This window comes from Tachypleus tridentatus, chromosome 11 (genome assembly GCF_004210375.1).
Source record: "Tachypleus tridentatus isolate NWPU-2018 chromosome 11, ASM421037v1, whole genome shotgun sequence".
Classification (NCBI taxonomy): domain Eukaryota; kingdom Metazoa; phylum Arthropoda; class Merostomata; order Xiphosura; family Limulidae; genus Tachypleus; species Tachypleus tridentatus.
In genome coordinates, this window is record NC_134835.1 from 32,701,064 (window position 1) to 32,721,831 (window position 20,768).

The window sequence follows — 20,768 nt, forward strand, 5'->3', positions numbered from 1 at the left end:
ACAAACAAAACTGTTGTCACGTACCTCAGATGAGAAGATGTTTATCTGTTTATCCAAACTGTTATGTTAAATGTTAAACACTACATTGAATAGAACGTAAAGCTAAATATTCCCCAACATTCGATGACAGTTTTAATTACAAACAACTTGGATAAAATCAAATCGTTTATTAGGCGGGAGAAAAACCAAAAACTGTTGTTTATTTGTTTGTTTTTTGAATTTCGCTCAAAGCTACTCGAGGTCTATCTGAGCTAGCCGTCCCTAATTTAGTAGTGTAAGACTAGACGAAAGGCAGCTAGTCATCACCACTCACCGCCAACTCTTGGGCTACTCTTTTGCCAACAAATAGTTGGATGGATGGAAACATTATAACGTCCCCATGGCTGGGAGGGCGAGCATGTTTGGCGCGACGGGGATGCGAACCCACAACCCTCAGATTACGAGTGCACGCCTTAACACGCTTGGCCATGCCAGACCCTCTAGTATAGATTCGAACCCACAACCCTCAGATTACGAGTTGAACGCCTCAACACACTTGGCCATGCCGGGCCCTCTAGTATAGATTCGAACCCGCGACCCTCGGATTACGAGTTGAACGCCTCAACACACTTGGCCATGCCGGGCCCAAGATACTTTTGTTTCCACGCAACAGGTTTTTGTCGTTGTTTTTCTTGGTATATTTTTAAAACAAAATATATCTCTTACTGTTGGTTTAGCGATACGTCTGCGGTACGTTATTGTTCGGTAGATTAGGATTCGATAACCACGGTTGATTGACAGGACCCATTCTATAACATTATCTTTCAGGACGAATAAACATATTTGACAAAATATTTGTCTAGGCACGGAGTTGAAATAAATCAGATGAATCTTTTAATGAATATAAACTTTATCTGCGACAGTGGGTCCGGCATGGCCAGGTGGTTAAGGCCCTCGACTCGTAATCTGAGGATCGTGGGTTCGAATTCCCGTCACACCAAACGTGCTCGCTTTTTCAGCAGTGGGGGCGTTATAATGTTTCCAACGATCCAACTATTTGTTGGTGAAAGAGTAGCCCAAGAGTTGGCGGTGAGTGGTAATCACTAACTGCCTTCCTTGTTTTCTAGATTGTTTATATGTTTAATGTTTGCGCAAAGCTATACGAGGGCTATCTGCGCTAGCCGTCTCTAATTTAAAACTGATACACTCAAGGGAAAGAAGCTGTTCAGCACCGCCACTGTCAATTGTTGACTCATTTAGATCAAATAGTGGGATTAACCATAACATTATAATACCCCTTTGGCTTAAAGAGCGAATATTTTCGATGATTCGGTGATGGAATTCGAGTGTCCTGACCACCAGGTTATGTCAGGATAATACGTTATCTACGCTCTGTGAACTACGATAATAGAATCCTGTAGTTTATGATTGTTAGTCCGTAAACTTACCGGTGACTCTTTGAATGACTATGAAGTAAACATGTTACACATGTTCAAAAGTTTGTTTCTTTTAAATCAAAGCAACGTTGGACTGTCTGTTTTACAACACTGTCGAGAATCGAATCCCGAATCTTAGTGTTTTTTAAGTACTTAGATTCACCTTTGTTCCACCACGGGGACTAGTAAGAGAGTTATAAAGCTTTACAGAATATATGACAATGATAAAATCACGTTTTTTATCTGATCTTCAGCTCGTGAACAAATCAGTTTATTTATAAATCTTTCTAAAAATAATTTTTTGAATCACTTGTATGTTCGTTCTTAAGCACAAAGCTACACGGTGGGCTATCTGTGTGGAATTTAGGCCTTCCGTTAAGTCACTAGGGGCGTTTTTAAGAAGTGTTTGTAAATTACTTTGAAATTAAGCACAAAAGTTAAGGCTATTACCACCACGGGTGTCGAAACTCGGTTTCTAGTTTTTAAGTTCGCAAACTTTCTGCTGAAACACTAGAGGGAGATTTTCTAACTTAATGGCATATTTAGAAATATTAGTAATGTACCACTATCGTTGTCAGCCTCAAAGAAACAATTAACTTTCACTAAATCTTTCAACGTGTTTATATTATTTTATGATAATTTCTAATATATAATCTCTTCCCAATATATTTTGATTTTAGATTAAATGCGTATTTAGTCTCACATGAAACTCGATAGATGTCGTATAAACTTTCAAAATCAAATCATATAAAACATCGCATATGCATAGGCCCCAGCACGGTCAGATGGTTAAAGCACTCGACTCGTAATCCGAGAGTCGTGGTTCGAATCTCCGTCACATTAAAGATGCTCGCCCTCTCAGCCGTGGGAACGTTATAATGTAACGGTCACTTCCGCTATTAGTCAGCGTAAAAGAGAAGCCCCAGAGTTGGCAGTGGGTGGTAATGACTGGTTGGCGTCCCTCCAGTTTTACGCTGCTAAATTAGAGATGGCTGGCGCAAATAGCGCTTGTGTAGCTTTGCGCGAAATCCAAAAAAACGCAAACAAAAACGGAGAATGCATTTTAAAACAGGCAGCGAATTGAAAGTGAACGCAAAACAAACGTTGAAGGAATCTTTTTATATGTTGTAATTGTAAAAGGTATTATGTACCAGGAGCAAAGTCGAAATAAACAGCTCAGCCCTTTGAAGGTAAAATAAAACATGTTATTGAACGTCATCAAGTACAAAAATGCAAACTTTTTAGAAGAATTAGTAACTCGAGCATTTAATTAAACGAATAACAGACAAAACGTGAATTATTTAATATAAAAAAATTAGTTTGTTTTCTCTCGCTGATTCATATCACACGTGTGAACTACATGAAAATAATTATTCTTCGTTAGTAGGAGGGGTAGCGAGACGAACATTGTGACGATATTAAAATTAGTTAAGGGAGTTACCGACAAAGTAACTGAGTTTTAATAAAATGCTTGGTAGAATAACAGTTTTTACATTCGTAATTTTTTAACATGAACTGTGCCTTGTGTGTGACACGAGTAGCCATCTAGTGGCACAGTGGCATGTCTGTGTACTTACAACGATAGAATCTGGGTTTCTATATCCGTAATGGGCAGAGCAAAGATAGCCCATTGTGTAGCTTTGTGCTTAAATAGAAACAACAACACATGAGTTAAATGACCAGGTCAAAAGCACGAAAGTATACGTACAGCTATCAGAAATGTATGGCCAGGTGGGTTAAGGTGCTCTACTCGTAATTTGAGGGTCGCAGGTTCGAATCCCCATGGCACCATACATGCTCGCCCTTTCAGCCGTAGGGGCGTTATAATGTGCCGATCAATCCCACTATTCATTTGTAAACGAGTAACCCAAGAGTCCGCAGTGAGTGGTGGTGACTAGCTGCCTTCCCTCTAGTCTTACACTGTTAAATTAGGAACGGCTAGCGCAGATAGCCCTCGTGTAGCTTTGTGCGAAATTTAAAAGAAACAAATTCTACATTATTTTTTTACCGACGAATAATTGAATGGACAGTCACATCATAACGCCCCCACGGCTGAAAGGGCGAGCTTGTTTGGTGTGACGGAGATTCAAACCCACGCCCCTCGGATTACCAGTCGAGCGCCCTAACCACCTGACCATGCTGAATCTTAAAAACTTCTGCTTACCACGGTTATCGAAACCCAGTTTCATCCTAAATGTAGTATTACCAAGGAATGGCAGCGCAGCCATACAACAACTCTTCTCGCAAAGCTTTTATTAGGTGTGAAAATCACAGAGTCGCCTGTTATGGCTGTAATATCACACGTTTTAAAGTGCCGAACATGTCGAGACTCGAATCCCGAATCTTCCGATTCTGAGCCCTTTTTTATCATTAAGCGATGTGCTGTCTTTTAACAAGAATTATTACAAATTTTCTATTTATTTGTAACGGAAGATTGTTTGTTTGTTTGTTTGTTTGTTTTAGAATTTCGCGCAAAGCTACTCGAGGGCTATCTGCGCTAGCCGTCTCTAATTTAGCTGTATAAGACTAGAGGGAAGGCAGCTTGTCATCACTACCCACCGCCAACTCTTGGGCTACTGTTTTACTATCGAATAGTAGGATTGACCGTCACATTATAACGCTCCCACAGCTGAAAGGGCGATCACGTTTGGTGCGACCGGGATTCGAACCTGGGATCCTCAGATTACGAGTCGAACGCCTTAACCAACCTGGCCAGTAACGGAAGAGATCCATGAAGAGTACCTCCAGTGATTCAACGCTGAGTGTGGGGACTTCTACCGTTAAAATCTGAATTTCGATAACCGAGGTGAGCACAGTAGATATAGCTCCCTCTGTGTAATTTTACTTTTAATAAAAACAAATGGCAGTGTGAAGAGAAAAAATTCAGCACAAAGGAAGCTGTCGTTTCAAATGAACTATATCATGTATGTTTTATGTAAATCGGGATCCCTGGTTCACATCTCGTTGTCGTAAAATCTCGAACCTCACTTTAGGGCCACATTTGCATTATAAAAGTAGCTGTCAAATATCACTGTTTCATTCGGGTGGGTAGTACAGTTATTGGAAATACTCAAGGTTTATATTAGCGATAAGTGGGTTCATTGTTCGCAACTCATCGTCGCGAATTCCCCTTTAGGGCTACAGGTGCGTTATAAACTCGACTTTCAAATTCCATTGTATAATTAGATTAGTCCAAGAACTGACAGTGTGGTTAATATAGACTCGATGTCTTGTCTATCACTTGTTGAGAATTACGGACAGCTAGCGTAGATAACCTTTGTTTAGCTTTCCACGACTATCTTAAAACGAAGGTAAAACTAATTAATTTTAGTGTAAATTACGTTTCGATACATCTTCAAGTCAGGATCTATATAACGAAACGCTTTGTCCTAACTTCTTGTTTCGCTAAATATCTATACTTATTTTCCGTATAGTAACTTTGGAAACTTTAATCTTTGACATTTTATTTAAGGGGCTGTGAGACTTGCAAGTTATGTTTCTCTTTTGAGGGATATAATTAACCCGTAGCTGTGGGGTTCCCCGACTCGCTGGTCGTCAGTTATCTTCTTGTCAATTTTCAAATCAGTCGCTTTTCATATCCTGGTTAATGCTGTAAACATAAGATTACATAACCTTATGAAGTTATCAACAGGAAGTATCAACAAAGGAGGGTTAAAGTTCATATGTAAACCTACGTATGTAAACCTACGCAAGATATTGAAGATCTTAGGTCATCCTTAGACAAGACGATGAGCTGTTTACATTCTGTTTTAAAAGTTACACAACAGAGAGTAAAATTGTCTCTTTTCATCAGTGTAAGAACATTTAACACAACTCTAGTACTCAACATTTCCTTAAAGATGCATACCACATTGTAAAACCAGTTTATTAATATCATACAACGGTATGATAAAAATTTATACAGCCTTAACGTTAAACAGCATCAGTGTAAGCTCTAATTACATTACTATGCAACGTATTTGATTTTAGAAATAAGTTGGTCTTTCTTTGATCATTAGAAACCGTATTAATGCAATTTTTCTGCATGTGTAATAAATGTTAACTAAACACAAGTTCTGAGACGGTTTGATTTAGTTATGAAAAACTTTATTATAATAAAGTCAAGCCGTTTCAGAACTTGTATTTTCTTAAAAATGGGTTCCTCTTTATTGAAAATTAACTAAATCTGTGTTTTACTTTGACTTAAAGGCCAACTGTTTATTCACCATTAGTATAGATTACCTGGGTGTAACCAATGTTGAAACATAGCCATAATATGGCGTTTATATGTTTCGTTTATGACATTTCCCAGACAACTGGTCGTCCAACATGCGTGCAAGTGTGATTTTATGGTTCACACTTAACCCTTACGTGTACTTATGCAAGTATGTGTTATAATTTTCGTTCCACATACTGCTTGTGCACTAGTAGAACTAGATTGTTGTGTACCTTACGTACATACATATATACATACGCAAGTATAGTCTTAAGATACATTTTAACTACACGTGGGCTCGTACAGAGTGATTCTGTCGTTTGTACTTACGTATAGTTGTATACGTGTTTCTTTTATGGTTCACACCAACACGTAAATGTAAGTAAGCGTACAGTGTTATGCTTCAGATATCAATTTGTATATTAAAATATTTGCGACATAAAACCTCTGTTCATATTGGTCATATAATTTAATGAAGTGCTGAGTGCACTTCTTGGACAAAGTTCTATAAAAAAAAAACATGATCTATCGTTTAAATTACACTCCCGTACACAGCTTGTACGTTGCGAACAAATTGATCATGTTATTCGTGTACGCATTTCTTACAACCAAAATGTCATAAAACACTTTTCTCGCTGAATAAAAGTCGATTGTTATGGCATTTTGGCGGGCAAATATAATAAAGTAGTCTTAGTAAAGAACGTTTACTTTAAGCTATAGCAAATATTTTGTTTCTATCAAACATGCCGCCCCCCACCCATGCAGGGACAAGTACATGGTAACTTTATAACTTGGCGATCATTGTAAGGAAGCAATTTTTCAGTTAAAGTCAAATAAGCTCCCCAGCGGCATGTCTTCGGACTCATAACGCTAGAAATTTGGTTTTGATACCTGTGGTGGGTAGAGCACATATAGCTCTTTGTGTAGCTCTGTGCTTATTTCAAAATATAAAGTAACCTAAATAATAACAACTGTTTTTCTTTCGTTTACAACTGATCATGACTGGTATACTGTTCTGTACAGGCGAATATTTCGTGTTCTGTGTCATTTTTCTGCAAACGCTGGCTTAGGTTTCATTAATTCAAGATCGCAAACACTGACATGTGGGAATGGTTTCTTCAGAAATGTAACTATTAACTCCAGAACCAATAGGTACTGATATGTGAATATAGTTTCTACAGAAATTGGAAAAACTGTTAATTCTAAGTTGCATAGATATTGAGGTGTGAATATAGATTTTATAGAAGTGTTTGTTTGTTTTTTGTTTTATGGAATTTCGCACAAAGCTACTCGAGGGCTATCTGTGCTAGCCGTCCCTAATTTGGCAGTGTAAGACTAGAGGGAAGACAGCTAGTCATCACCACCCACCGCCAACTCTTGGGCTACTCTTTTACCAACGAATAGTGGGATTGACCGTCACATTATAACGCCCCCACGGCTGGGAGGGCGAGCATGTTTAGCGCGACGCGAGCGCGAACCCGCGACCCTCGGATTACGAGTCGCACGCCTTACGCGCTTGGCCATGCCGGGCCTTTATAGAAGTGTGAAAAACTGTTAGTTTCAAGATCCATACAAAAGATGTGTAAATAATTTCTGTACAAGTGTAAAAACTGCTAATTCCAAGATCCACAGAAACTGAAGTGGGAAAATAGTTTCTATAGAAGTGTGAAAACTGTTGATTCCAGAATCTAAACAAACTGAAATGTGTAAATAATTTCTGTGCAAGTGTGAATAAATATTTATATTTCTTTTCCAGAAAACCATGAAAGTGACATCATGTGCGGTTTGGCTTCCGAATTACCTAGTGCAGACGAGTGTATCATCTAGTGCAGACGAGTGTATTACCTAGTGCAGACGAGTGTATCATCTAGTGCAGACGAGTGTATTACCTGGTGCAGACGAGTGTATTACCTAGTGCAGACGAGTGTATTAAAATGTTTCCATCATGTTTTCACTCTATGTTTCACAGTTTTGGCACCATAGCGCTGTGCCTTTCCTCGGTAAAAGTTGAACGTACCTTATCTAGACAATTTTCGTAATGTGTACGAATCCCGTAAGTTGCACAATTGTAAATCACTCTTCGCCTGTGACATAGACATTCGGCCGTAATGTGTTTCAAATCAATGAAGCTTTTTTAACGTTACTGAAAACGTTTTATTTGTAACGAAATTTAAAGATATCGTGCCACTGGTCATTTAGAATAAAGACCTATGGTCATGAAACCTGTTTATTACCTAATGTATGCTGGACTTCTTTGTCCATTTGCTCACGCGAACTTTTTGTTTCAATTGGAGAATTTAGGTCCGCCGGTTGCTTTTGAGAATATAATGACAAATGCTGGTTGTCTTTTGCAGTCATCTCCAGGTTTCTGGTCAACTGTGTCAATTGTTTGAGAGAGTCCATAGAGACATCTTGTGGAAACTGTAGTCGTTCTGTACTGACCCTTGTTTGATCAGCTTCTAGTCAGCCTTTTGTTCTTACCATCAAGGAAACGTTTTATCACCTCTGCTAGTCCTGTATTTTACTATCATCAATGAACTTCGCTGTTAATCTAAAGACTTATTAAAAACACGCTGCGTTTTATTCACTTTTATACAAATTTAAAATGTGCATGTCACATCACATGGCATACCATCAAAGACACTTGTTTTGCTTGCTTATTTGTTTGCTTTTCCAACAAATCCACGTTGTGCTGTTTACTGTGTGTTTTTTCTTATAGCAAAGCCACAGCGGACTATCTGCTGAGTCCACCGAGGGGGATCGAACCCCTGATTTTAACGTTGTAAATCGGTAGACTTATCGCAGAGTTGTGTACTATGCCCACAGCTAGCTATGTCTAAGTTATATTAATTAATGATGATGCTTTAAGAGTATGACAGGTATGCATCGTGAGGACAAGTATGCACAGAGAATATTGGATTATTTGTTGTTGTTTTTAATTTCACGCAAAGCCACGCAAGGATTATCTGCGCTAGCCATCCATAATTTAGCAGTATAAGATTAGAGGGAAGGCAGCTAGTAATCACTACCCACAGCCAACTCTTGGGCTATTCTTTTACCAACGAATAGCGGAATTGACCGTAACATTATAACCTCACCATGAACATCTTCGGTGTGACGGTTATTTGAGCTCACGACCCTCAGATTACAAGTCGAGCTCTCTAACCACCTGGCTGTACCCGGTCCAAGTCCTTTCTGAACCACACGTTTCCTGTCATTCATTTTATTAATTTTTTGTAAGTTTTCGGCTATCTTTTGGAAAATATAGTTTTACAGAATAAATATGTAGGTTTATATATATAATAAATATGTGTTATTTTGGTTTTATCTCTGCCTCCTTGATTACCTCTTACTTCACGTTTTTTGAAGAGGTCAACTTTGGAAACCGTCTATCTGTTGGCTCTTTTAATTAAAGTATACATCAGTGAGTTATATTCCAAATTTTGTGATTTGTTTTTTCGTAACTCACATGTTATTTCTTTAGGTTCACTCAAAATCTAGATATTAATTCTTCTTGTAGAAGTTTACTGAGAAATGTTTAAAAAGTTAAAGAAGTAATTTCCAGTATACGAAAAGCTGAAAATTCGAAATCTTTTTAAATAAGAAAGAAAGTAAACCTTACCAAGACGCTACTCGAATGGATTTTGTTTTCGATTTGTTGGCGTAAAGAACCGAAAGAGAATAATGTGTAATCTAAAGGATTCGTGTAAAAAAATGAGTTAACCAAATATTCAATCTGCTCACTGCGTGTTTCTTAAGTTCTTTAATTTCAATAAGCTCGCTAATTATTTCAACATTACAAATATTACACGGAAAAGGAAATACAATGATTGAAAACATTAAAGTTATCCATTTGGGGACTGTCTAATTTAAAACAATGTGCATTAATTAAATAAATTACCTAAGCCTCAGACAAGGTTTAAAGGTTAATGCCCTTACTATCTTATTAGTCTTAATAACATACCACTAAAATTAAACCTACTTCCGGACTTTTTCTATAATATTATTCTACACACATGTTTTGTTCGTTTGTTGTTTTTAAATGTAAGGCATCATTGGACTCTTTGCTATGACCACAAATGGGAATGGAACCGTAACTTTACCGCTGACCCACCGGAGGGCAAAGACAGGTGACGTTAAAGCTAAAAAGTTATATTCTAATACAGTTGATAAAGGCACATACATATTTACTCTGTATGAAATCGTGTCGTTACTTTATGTAATTTTTAACTTGATGGTTATTTCAGGAAACAGAACTAACGTAATCATGTGTTATTGGCTCGGCATGGCCACCTGGGTTAAGGGTTCGAATCCCCGTCGCACCACACATGCTCACCCTTTCAGCCGTGGGAGCGTTATAATGTGACGATCAGTCCCACTATTCGTTGGTAGAAGAGTGGCCCAAGAGTTGGCGAGGGGTGGTGATGACTAATTGCCTTCCCTCTAGTCTTACACTGCTAAATTAGGGATGGCTAGCGTAGATAGCCCTCGTGCAGCCTTGCGCGAAATTCAAAAGCTAAAAATATCATGTGTTATTCAAGGTACCTTCGCGCATTACACAACTTTGCTTTTTAGAATTTTCTGACACTATCGATATTTTTAGCTTGTACAAAAATTACGCTTTTTGATTGGTCTCGCTAACAAATTATTCCTCGTGGTTCTGTAAAGAAATCTTTGTTTAAGTTTTAACGATTTGAAATTGTTCTGAGGTGTTTAATTCTTTACCTTAAATGCATAATAACATATCTTCAACATGAGGAATTTTTATCTAAGTCCCATATGATGTTTGAACAAGATGAAAATGTTTCAAACTCTTTAAGTGCTTACCTTAAATACATTGGAATATCTTTTCAACACTGAAGTGTTTTATGGCCTAACGAAACAAGCGTTATTAACAGTTAGAGACGAAACTTGTTCTTGTGATTGCATAAGTTACGTTATCAACTATATAGTGCCCCCCAGTGGCTTAGTGATATGTCTGCGGACTTACAACGCTAAAATCCGGGTTTCGATACCCGTGGTGGGCAGAGCACAGATAGCCTATTGTGTAGCTTTGTGCTTAATACAAAACAACACCAACAAACAACAACTTCATATTGCTCACGGTACACAATTCTTTCAGCCAAAGAAACAAGAAAATACCTCTCATAGACCTATGCTCAAACTTTTAATGACAAAGGCAAAATATGTTTCAAAGATAAATAAATATATCCCGTTACATTTTTATGAACGTTTCGACAAATTGCAGTTTTATTGACTTCCTGTTTGAAATCTTACATTTGAGTCAATGTATAAGGGTTTAATATTTACGGAGCCCTGTATATGGCTAGGTGGTTAGAGCGCTTGGCTTGTTATATGAGGGTCGCAGGTTCGAATCCCCGTCCCACCAAACATTCTCGCCCTTTCAGCCATGGGGGCGTTATTATGTAAAGGTATAATTCGTTGGTAAATGAGTAGTCCAAGAGTTGGCGGTGGGTGGTGATGACTAATTGCCTTCCCTCTAGTCTTACACTGCTAAATTAGGGATGGCTAGCGTAGATAGCCCTCGTGCAGCCTTGCGCGAAATTCAAAAGCTAAAAATATCATGTGTTATTCAAGGTACCTTCGCGCATTACACAACTTTGCTTTTTAGAATTTTCTGACACTATCGATATTTTTAGCTTGTACAAAAATTACGCTTTTTGATTGGTCTCGCTAACAAATTATTCCTCGTGGTTCTGTAAAGAAATCTTTGTTTAAGTTTTAACGATTTGAAATTGTTCTGAGGTGTTTAATTCTTTACCTTAAATGCATAATAACATATCTTCAACATGAGGAATTTTTATCTAAGTCCCATATGATGTTTGAACAAGATGAAAATGTTTCAAACTCTTTAAGTGCTTACCTTAAATACATTGGAATATCTTTTCAACACTGAAGTGTTTTATGGCCTAACGAAACAAGCGTTATTAACAGTTAGAGACGAAACTTGTTCTTGTGATTGCATAAGTTACGTTATCAACTTCATATTGCCCCCAGTGGCTTAGTGATATGTCTGCGGACTTACAACGCTAAAATCCGGGTTTCGATACCTGTGGTGGGCAGAGCACAGATAGCCTATTGTGTAGCTTTGTGCTTAATACAAAACAACACCAACAAACAACAACTTCATATTGCTCACGGTACACAATTCTTTCAGCCAAAGAAACAAGAAAATACCTCTCATAGACCTATGCTCAAACTTTTAATGACAAAGGCAAAATATGTTTCAAAGATAAATAAATATATCCCGTTACATTTTTATGAACGTTTCGACAAATTGCAGTTTTATTGACTTCCTGTTTGAAATCTTACATTTGAGTCAATGTATAAGGGTTTAATATTTACGGAGCCCTGTATATGGCTAGGTGGTTAGAGCGCTTGGCTTGTTATATGAGGGTCGCAGGTTCGAATACCCGTCCCACCAAACATTCTCGCCCTTTCAGCCATGGGGGCGTTATTATGTAAAGGTATAATTCGTTGGTAAATGAGTAGTCCAAGAGTTGGCGGTGGGTGGTGATGACTAGCTGCCTTCCTTCTAGTCTTACACTGCTAAATTAGGGACGACTAGCGCAGATAGCCCTCGTGTAGCTTTGCGTGAAATTCAAAAACAAACAAGAAATCTAATATTTGCGGTACATACTTATCATACCTTGTCAGCGGGATCGTTAATCAATATAACTTAAACATAGCTATTTACTCCAATCACTCACGTTACGGGCTACGTGTGGTAAAAAATATCGTACTTTTATATCATTTAGATTAGAAATTCAAACTCCAGGAAATATCAACTGGTTGAACAAAGCTGAAAACTGCGACATTTGTTTTTGTTCCAGTCATCTTCTTAATAAACGCAACGTTTTAACTCTGTGGTCAGATTGAGGTTAGACAAAAAGAGTCTCTGTTTACAACATTCTCCTTGAACGACGAATCGTTTTTCATCTCCAACATCTCTTTCCTTTTTCACACGATAACCAATGAAAGATTCTGTAACATTCAATCTTTAAAAGTATACATCGCAAAAAGAGTTTAATTGGACGTTACGAATATTAAATATCCTCAAGGCTCGTCAAACAAACCTCTTATACGAAGACTTTCTTTCTCTGTAATACGACTCGGGAAAAATACTGAGATGATTTATTCCTTTTATTGTCTGTCTCAAAATATAAGAACTTCAGCGTATCTAATAATTGATGGAAGTAAACGCTAATCGAAAGGTGGTTTTTCCCCTCTAGGTGGTATTAATATTACGTTCCATTACAACTGTTACTTCTGGGAATTAATATCCAAAATAACGACCGTCTCATTTAGGAAAATTACACAATGTTTACTCAACGAGCGAATTCTTAGTGAGGTCTTAGGTGTTTAGGGTTAACTCTAATGACTATCAATCTATCTAGTAACTTGACTATCCGTCATGACTTTTATAAATTTGTCTTTTAATATGTTTGGTCGTCTTTCTATCTGCCCGTTATTTATTTTAATTATGTGTTGGCCATCATTCTTTCTCTTCCTTTCTTTATATATATATATATATATAAATTATTTTCTGTAACCATCTATTTATTAATTTTTTTATCCATATCTAACGTCTTTATCGATTCTTAGCTGAAGAACATTAAAATAACTACAGCTTTGTTTTTATATTTGTCATTATCATTATAATACGAAAAACTAGCACTGAAGTTCGTCACAAAACTTAAGACTCGTCACATGAAAATCATTATATTACTGAATATTTTAAGGGTTTGCAAAACAGTTTTAAACGGTTATACTTATCAGTTTATCATAACTTAGATTCGTTTCTGCCACATTGCTGTCCTTGAAAGAGTTCCTGTTTTTAGTTCAAACTTTTATTATGATCTGCAAGACCAGTTAACAGAAAGTGAAGGAACGTTTTGTTTTTTATTAACAGCTACTTCACAAGTCATTCTTGTGGACCAGTTAACAGAGAGTGAAGGAACGTTTTGTGTGCTTTATTAACAGCTACTTCACAAGTCATTCTTGTGGACCATATAACAGAAAGTGAAGGAACGTTTTGTTTTTTATTAACAGCTACTTCACAAGTTATTCTTGTGGAACAGTTAACAGAAAGTGAAGGAACGTTTTGTTTTTTATTAACAGCTACTTCACAAGTTATTCTTGTGGACCATATAACAGAAAGTGAAGGAACGTTTTGTTTTTTATTAACAGCTACTTCACAAGTCATTCTTGTGGAACAGTTAACAGAAAGTGAAGGAACGTTTTGTTTTTTTTATTAACAGCTACTTCACAAGTTATTCTTGTGTACCAGTTAACAAGGAGTGTGTTCGTGTAAGTTTCATTACTATCATTGGTTGGTCCTCCGCTAGTACAGCGGTAAGTCTACGGATTTATAACGCTAAAATCAGGAACTCGATTGGAAGTAAGAGATAGCCCGACGTGAGTTTCCTGTCACAAAACACACATACATCATTGGGTGATATAAAATATATTTCTAGCAAACCCATGAAAAAGCAATTTTTGCATCTGGAATAATGAAAGAACACTAAAACTAGGGGCCCCGGCATGACCAGGTGGTTAAAGCACTCGACTTGTAATCCCAGGGTCTCGGGTTTGAATCCCCTTCACATCAAACATGCTCACTCTTTCAGCCGTGGGAGCGTTATAACATGACGGTCAATCACATTATTCGTTAGAAAAGGAGTAGTCCAAGAGTTGGCGGAGTGTGGTGATGATTATCTGCCTTCTCACTAGTCTTACACTGTTAAATTAGGGACCGCTAGCGCAGATAACCCTCGTATAGTTTTTCGCGAAATTCAAAGCAAATCAAACCAAAGTAAAACTAGGATTTTTCTGTTGACAAAAGTAATTTCAATATTTATTTAATAGAAATCATTAAAGATTTTAATTAATATTTAAATAAGATGTTTTATATTTCAATAATAAGGTAGTTTTCATTTGTCAGAATGAAAATGCATATTTCTATTTTAATTGAATCATTGCCAAATCAGGAAAGCGGAATCTATCAAAGTAATCATAAGTTTTCATCTGAGTCGTTCTTCTTACTATAACGTTCTTATTTCACTTTAAAACATCCCTTTGACATTTTAAAGATAGAGGTATTTGAAATAGTCATTTTGTAGTAACCTATGTTTCCGAAAATCAAATACAACTAAATTATCCATTTCTTGTAAGATATTCGTCTATGTTAATCACGTAAAAACCGAACAGGGTTTGTCATACGTCCACAATCTCTAAATGTTTTCTTGCTTCCTCTCGCAACGTTTTGAAATATTCCATCACCTCATAGGATTTCTATCGCAACAAGAAGTTTTCTTGTCCATTGGTATCAGGTAAGTGGTTTGAGTTTGCCAAGCTCGGATGATTTAGTCGAAAGGTTTGACGTTCCTTCGGGTCAACTTACAGCATTATCATCTTCGAAAACATCAAACAAATAACAGCGTCTGCTTTCTTGTTTGGATATTATGATATTGAGTGGCTTCCAAGGTCTCGTTGCTTTGTTATTACATGCTGTGTACTTGTAACGTTTCACTTATCTTTATAAACATTGAAAAATCATTGTATTTCTTTCCTTTTCTCTATGTAGAAAATCGACGTTCATGAATACTATGAACTGCCAACGACTAAAAATACTTTCAGAAGAACTGTGCCTTTCTTAGATAACTAATAACATTTCAGAACAATTTAAAGTCCGGAAACAATTATCGACATAATTTCAAAAACTCATACATTTAATGTTAACTGAGGTCATTTTAGGAGAATCAATGAAGATTATAGCAAAAGTAAATTATTGGAAGTTGGAGTCGATTCGTATTAACTTAGATGAGTTATGAGCATGAAAGTTAAAAAAGAATGTTTAACAATAATCTGATCATCGAAGTTTTCAACAATCTTGACTTGTCTGTATCATTGTTAGAGACATGAATCCTCTACTTGACTTGTCTGTATCATTGTTAGAGATATGAATCCTCTACTTGACTTGTCTGTATCATTGTTACAGACATGAATCCTCTACTTGACTTGTCTCTATCATTGTTAGAGATATGAATCCTCTACTTGACTTGTCTGTATCATTGTTAGAGATATGAATCCTCTACTTGACTTGTCTGTATCATTGTTAGAGATATGAATCCTCTACTTGACTTGTCTGTATCATTGTTAGAGATATGAATCCTCTACTTGACTTGTCTGTATCATTGTTTAGAGATATGAATCCTCTACTTGACTTGTCTGTATCATTGTTAGAGATATGAATCCTCTACTTGACTTGTCTGTATCATTGTTAGAGATATGAATCCTCTACTTGACTTGTCTGTATCATTGTTAGAGATATGAATCCTCTACTTGACTTGTCTGTATCATTGTTAGAGATATGAATCCTCTACTTGACTTGTCTGTATCATTGTTAGAGATATGAATCCTCTACTTGACTTGTCTGTATCATTGTTAGAGACATGAATCCTCTACTTGACTTGTCTGTATCATTGTTAGAGATATGAATCTCTACTTGACTTGTCTGTATCATTGTTAGAGACGTGATGAATCCTCTACTTGACTTGTCTGTATCATTGTTAGAGATATGAATCCTCTACTTGACTTGTCTGTATCATTGTTAGAGATATGAATCCTCTACTTGACTTGTCTGTATCATTGTTAGAGATATGAATCCTCTACTTGACTTGTCTGTATCATTGTTAGAGATATGAATCCTCTACTTGACTTGTCTGTATTGTTAGAGATATGAATCCTCTACTTGACTTGTCTGTATCATTGTTAGAGATATGAATCCTCTACTTGACTTGTCTGTATCATTGTTAGAGACATGAATCCTCTACTTGACTTGTCTGTATCATTGTTAGAGATATGAATCCTCTACTTGACTTGTCTGTATCATTGTTAGAGATATGAATCCTCTACTTGACTTGTCTGTATCATTGTTAGAGATATGAATCCTCTACTTGACTTGTCTGTATCATTGTTAGAGACATGAATCCTCTACTTGACTTGTCTGTACATTGTTAGAGACATGAATCTCTACTTGACTTGTCTGTATCATTGTTAGAGATATGAATCCTCTACTTGACTTGTCTGTATCATTGTTAGAGACATGAATCCTCTACTTGACTTGTCTGTATCATTGTTAGAGATATGAATCCTCTACTTGACTTGTCTGTATCATTGTTAGAGACATGAATCCTGACTTGTCTGTATCATTGTTAGAGATATGAATCTTGACTTGTCTGTATCATTGTTAGAGACATGAATCCTCTACTTGACTTGTCTGTATCATTGTTAGAGATATGAATCCTCTACTTGACTTGTCTATATCATTGTTAGAGATATGAATCCTCTACTTGACTTGTCTGTATCATTGTTAGAGATATGAATCCTCTACTTGACTTGTCTGTATCATTGTTAGAGATATGAATCCTCTACTTGACTTGTCTGTATCATTGTTAGAGATATGAATCCTCTACTTGACTTGTCTGTATCATTGTTAGAGATATGAATCCTCTACTTGACTTGTCTGTATCATTGTTAGAGATATGAATCCTCTACTTGACTTGTCTGTATCATTGTTAGAGATATGAATCCTCTACTTGACTTGTCTGTATCATTGTTAGAGATATGAATCCTCTACTTGACTTGTCTGTATCATTGTTAGAGACATGAATCCTCTACTTGACTTGTCTGTATCATTGTTAGAGATATGAATCCTCTACTTGACTTGTCTGTATCATTGTTAGAGATATGAATCCTCTACTTGACTTGTCTGTATCATTGTTAGAGATATGAATCCTCTACTTGACTTGTCTGTATCATTGTTAGAGATATGAATCCTCTACTTGACTTGTCTGTATCATTGTTAGAGATATGAATCCTCTACTTGACTTGTCTGTATCATTGTTAGAGATATGAATCCTCTACTTGACTTGTCTGTATCATTGTTAGAGATATGAATCCTCTACTTGACTTGTCTGTATCATTGTTAGAGATATGAATCCTCTACTTGACTTGTCTGTATCATTGTTAGAGACATGAATCCTCTACTTGACTTGTCTGTATCATATCATTGTTAGAGAATATGAATCCTCTACTTGACTTGTCTGTATCATTGTTAGAGATGAATCCTCTACTTGACTTGTCTGTATCATTGTTAGAGATATGAATCCTCTACTTGACTTGTCTGTATCATTGTTAGAGATATGAATCCTCTACTTGACTTGTCTGTATCATTGTTAGAGATATGAATCCTCTACTTGACTTGTCTGTATCATTGTTAGAGATATGAATCCTCTACTTGACTTGTCTGTATCATTGTTAGAGATATGAATCCTCTACTTGACTTGTCTGTATCATTGTTAGAGATATGAATCCTCTACTTGACTTGTCTGTATCATTGTTAGAGATATGAATCCTCTTGACTTGACTTGTCTTGTTATCTTGTTATCCTCTACTTGTTGTCTGTAGAGAGATATGAATCCTCTACTTGACTTGTCTGTATCATTGTTAGAGATATGAATCCTCTACTTGACTTGTCTGTATCATTGTTAGAGATATGAATCCTCTACTTGACTTGTCTGTATCATTGTTAGAGATATGAATCCTCTACTTGACTTGTCTGTATCATTGTTAGAGATATGAATCCTCTACTTGACTTGTCTGTATCATTGTTAGAGATATGAATCCTCTACTTGACTTGTCTGTATCATTGTTAGAGATATGAATCCTCTACTTGACTTGTCTGTATCATTGTTAGAGATATGAATCCTCTACTTGACTTGTCTGTATCATTGTTAGAGATATGAATCCTCTACTTGACTTGTCTGTATCATTGTTAGAGATATGAATCCTCTACTTGACTTGTCTGTATCATTGTTAGAGATATGAATCCTCTACTTGACTTGTCTGTATCATTGTTAGAGATATGAATCCTCTACTTGACTTGTCTGTATCATTGTTAGAGATATGAATCCTCTACTTGACTTGTCTGTATCATTGTTAGAGATATGAATCCTCTACTTGACTTGTCTGTATCATTGTTAGAGACATGAATCCTCTACTTGACTTGTCTGTATCATTGTTAGAGATATGAATCCTCTACTTGACTTGTCTGTATCATTGTTAGAGATATGAATCCTCTACTTGACTTGTCTGTATCATTGTTAGAGATATGAATCCTCTACTTGACTTGTCTGTATCATTGTTAGAGACATGAATCCTCTACTTGACTTGTCTGTTATCATTGTTAGAGATATGAATCCTCTACTTGACTTGTCTGTATCATTGTTAGAGATATGAATCCTCTACTTGACTTGTCTGTATCATTGTTAGAGACATGAATCCTCTACTTGACTTGTCTGTATCATTGTTAGAGATATGAATCCTCTACTTGACTTGTCTGTATCATTGTTAGAGATCCTCTACTTGACTTGTCTGTATCATTGTTAGAGATATGAATCCTCTACTTGACTTGTCTGTATCATTGTTAGAGATATGAATCCTCTACTTGACTTGTCTGTATCATTGTTAGAGATATGAATCCTTACTTGATCTTGTTAGAGATATGATCATTGACTTGTTAGAGAGATATGAATCCTCTACTTGACTTGTCTGTATCATTGTTAGAGATATGAATCCTCTACTTGACTTGTCTGTATCATTGTTAGAGATATGAATCCTCTACTTGACTTGTCTGTATCATTGTTAGAGATATGAATCCTCTACTTGACTTGTCTGTATCATTGTTAGAGATATGAATCCTCTACTTGACTTGTCTGTATCATTGTTAGAGATCCTCTACTTGAATCCTCTACTTGACTTGTCTTGTATCATTGTTAGAGATATGAATCCTCTACTGAATCCTCTACTTTAGAGACATGAATCCTTGTCTTGACTTGTCTATATCATTGTTAGAGATATGAATCCTCTACTTGACTTGTCTGTATCATTGTTAGAGACATGAATCCTCTACTTGACTTGTCTGTATCATTGTTAGAGATATGAATCCTCTACTTGACTTGTCTGTATCATTGTTAGAGATATGAATCCTCTACTTGACTTGTCTGTATCATTGTTAGAGATATGAATCCTCTACTTGACTTGTCTGTATCATTGTTAGAGATGAATCCTCTACTTGACTTGTCTGTATCATTGTTAGAGATATGAATCCTCTTGTTACTTGACTTGTCTGTATCATTGTTAGAGATATGAATCCTCTACTTGACTTGTCTGTATCATTGTTAGAGATATGAATCCTCTACTTGACTTGTCTGTATCATTGTTAGAGATCATTGTTAGAGATATGAATCCTCTACTTGACTTGTCTGTATCATTGTTAGAGATATGAATCCTCTACTTGACTTGTCTGTATCATTGTTAGAGATATGAATCCTCTACTTGACTTGTCTGTATCATTGTTAGAGATATGAATCCTCTACTTGACTTGTCTGTATCATTGTTAGAGACATGAATCCTCTACTTGACTTGTCTGTATCATTGTTAGAGATATGAATCCTCTACTTGACTTGTCTGTATCATTGTTAGAGATATGAATCCTCTACTTGACTTGTCTGTATCATTGTTAGAGATATGAATCCTCTACTTGACTTGTCTGTATCATTGTTAGAGATATGAATCCTCTACTTGACTTGTCTGTATCATTGTTAGAGACGTGAATCCTCTACTTGACTTGTCTATATCATTGTTAGAGATATGAATCCTCTACTTGACTTGTCTGTATCATTGTTAGAGACGGAATCCTCTACTTGACTTGTCTATATCATTCTTAGAGATATGAATCCTCTACTTGACTTGTCTGTATCATTGTTAGAGACATGAATCCTCTACTTGACTTGTCTGTATCATTGTTAGAGATCCTCTACTTGACTTGTCTGTATCATTGTTAGAGACATGAATCCTCTACTTGACTTGTCTGTATCATTGTTAGAGATATGAATCCTCTACTTGACTTGTCTGTATCATTGTTAGAGACATGAATCCTCTACTTGACTTGTCTGTATCATTGTTAGAGATATGAATCCTCTACTTGACTTGTCTGTATCATTGTTAGAGATATGAATCCTCTACTTGACTTGTCTGTATCATTGTTAGAG

The 20,768-nt window shown here is 36.4% G+C and overlaps 2 protein-coding genes across 6 annotated transcripts in view; one reads left to right on the top strand and one right to left on the bottom strand.

The window, feature by feature from the left end:
* Positions 1 to 20,768, bottom strand: part of LOC143231885 (RNA-binding protein, mRNA-processing factor 2a-like) — a 442,935-nt gene that overhangs the window by 276,269 nt on the left and 145,898 nt on the right. The window lies entirely within an intron of this gene.
* LOC143232433 (potassium/sodium hyperpolarization-activated cyclic nucleotide-gated channel 2-like) overlaps positions 14,890 to 20,768 on the top strand; it is an 84,782-nt gene continuing 78,903 nt past the window's right edge. Inside the window, exon 1 of the mRNA XM_076467888.1 lies at positions 14,890 to 14,984. Coding sequence (XP_076324003.1) covers positions 14,890 to 14,984 — 95 coding nt within the window. The remainder of the gene's footprint in view (positions 14,985 to 20,768) is intronic.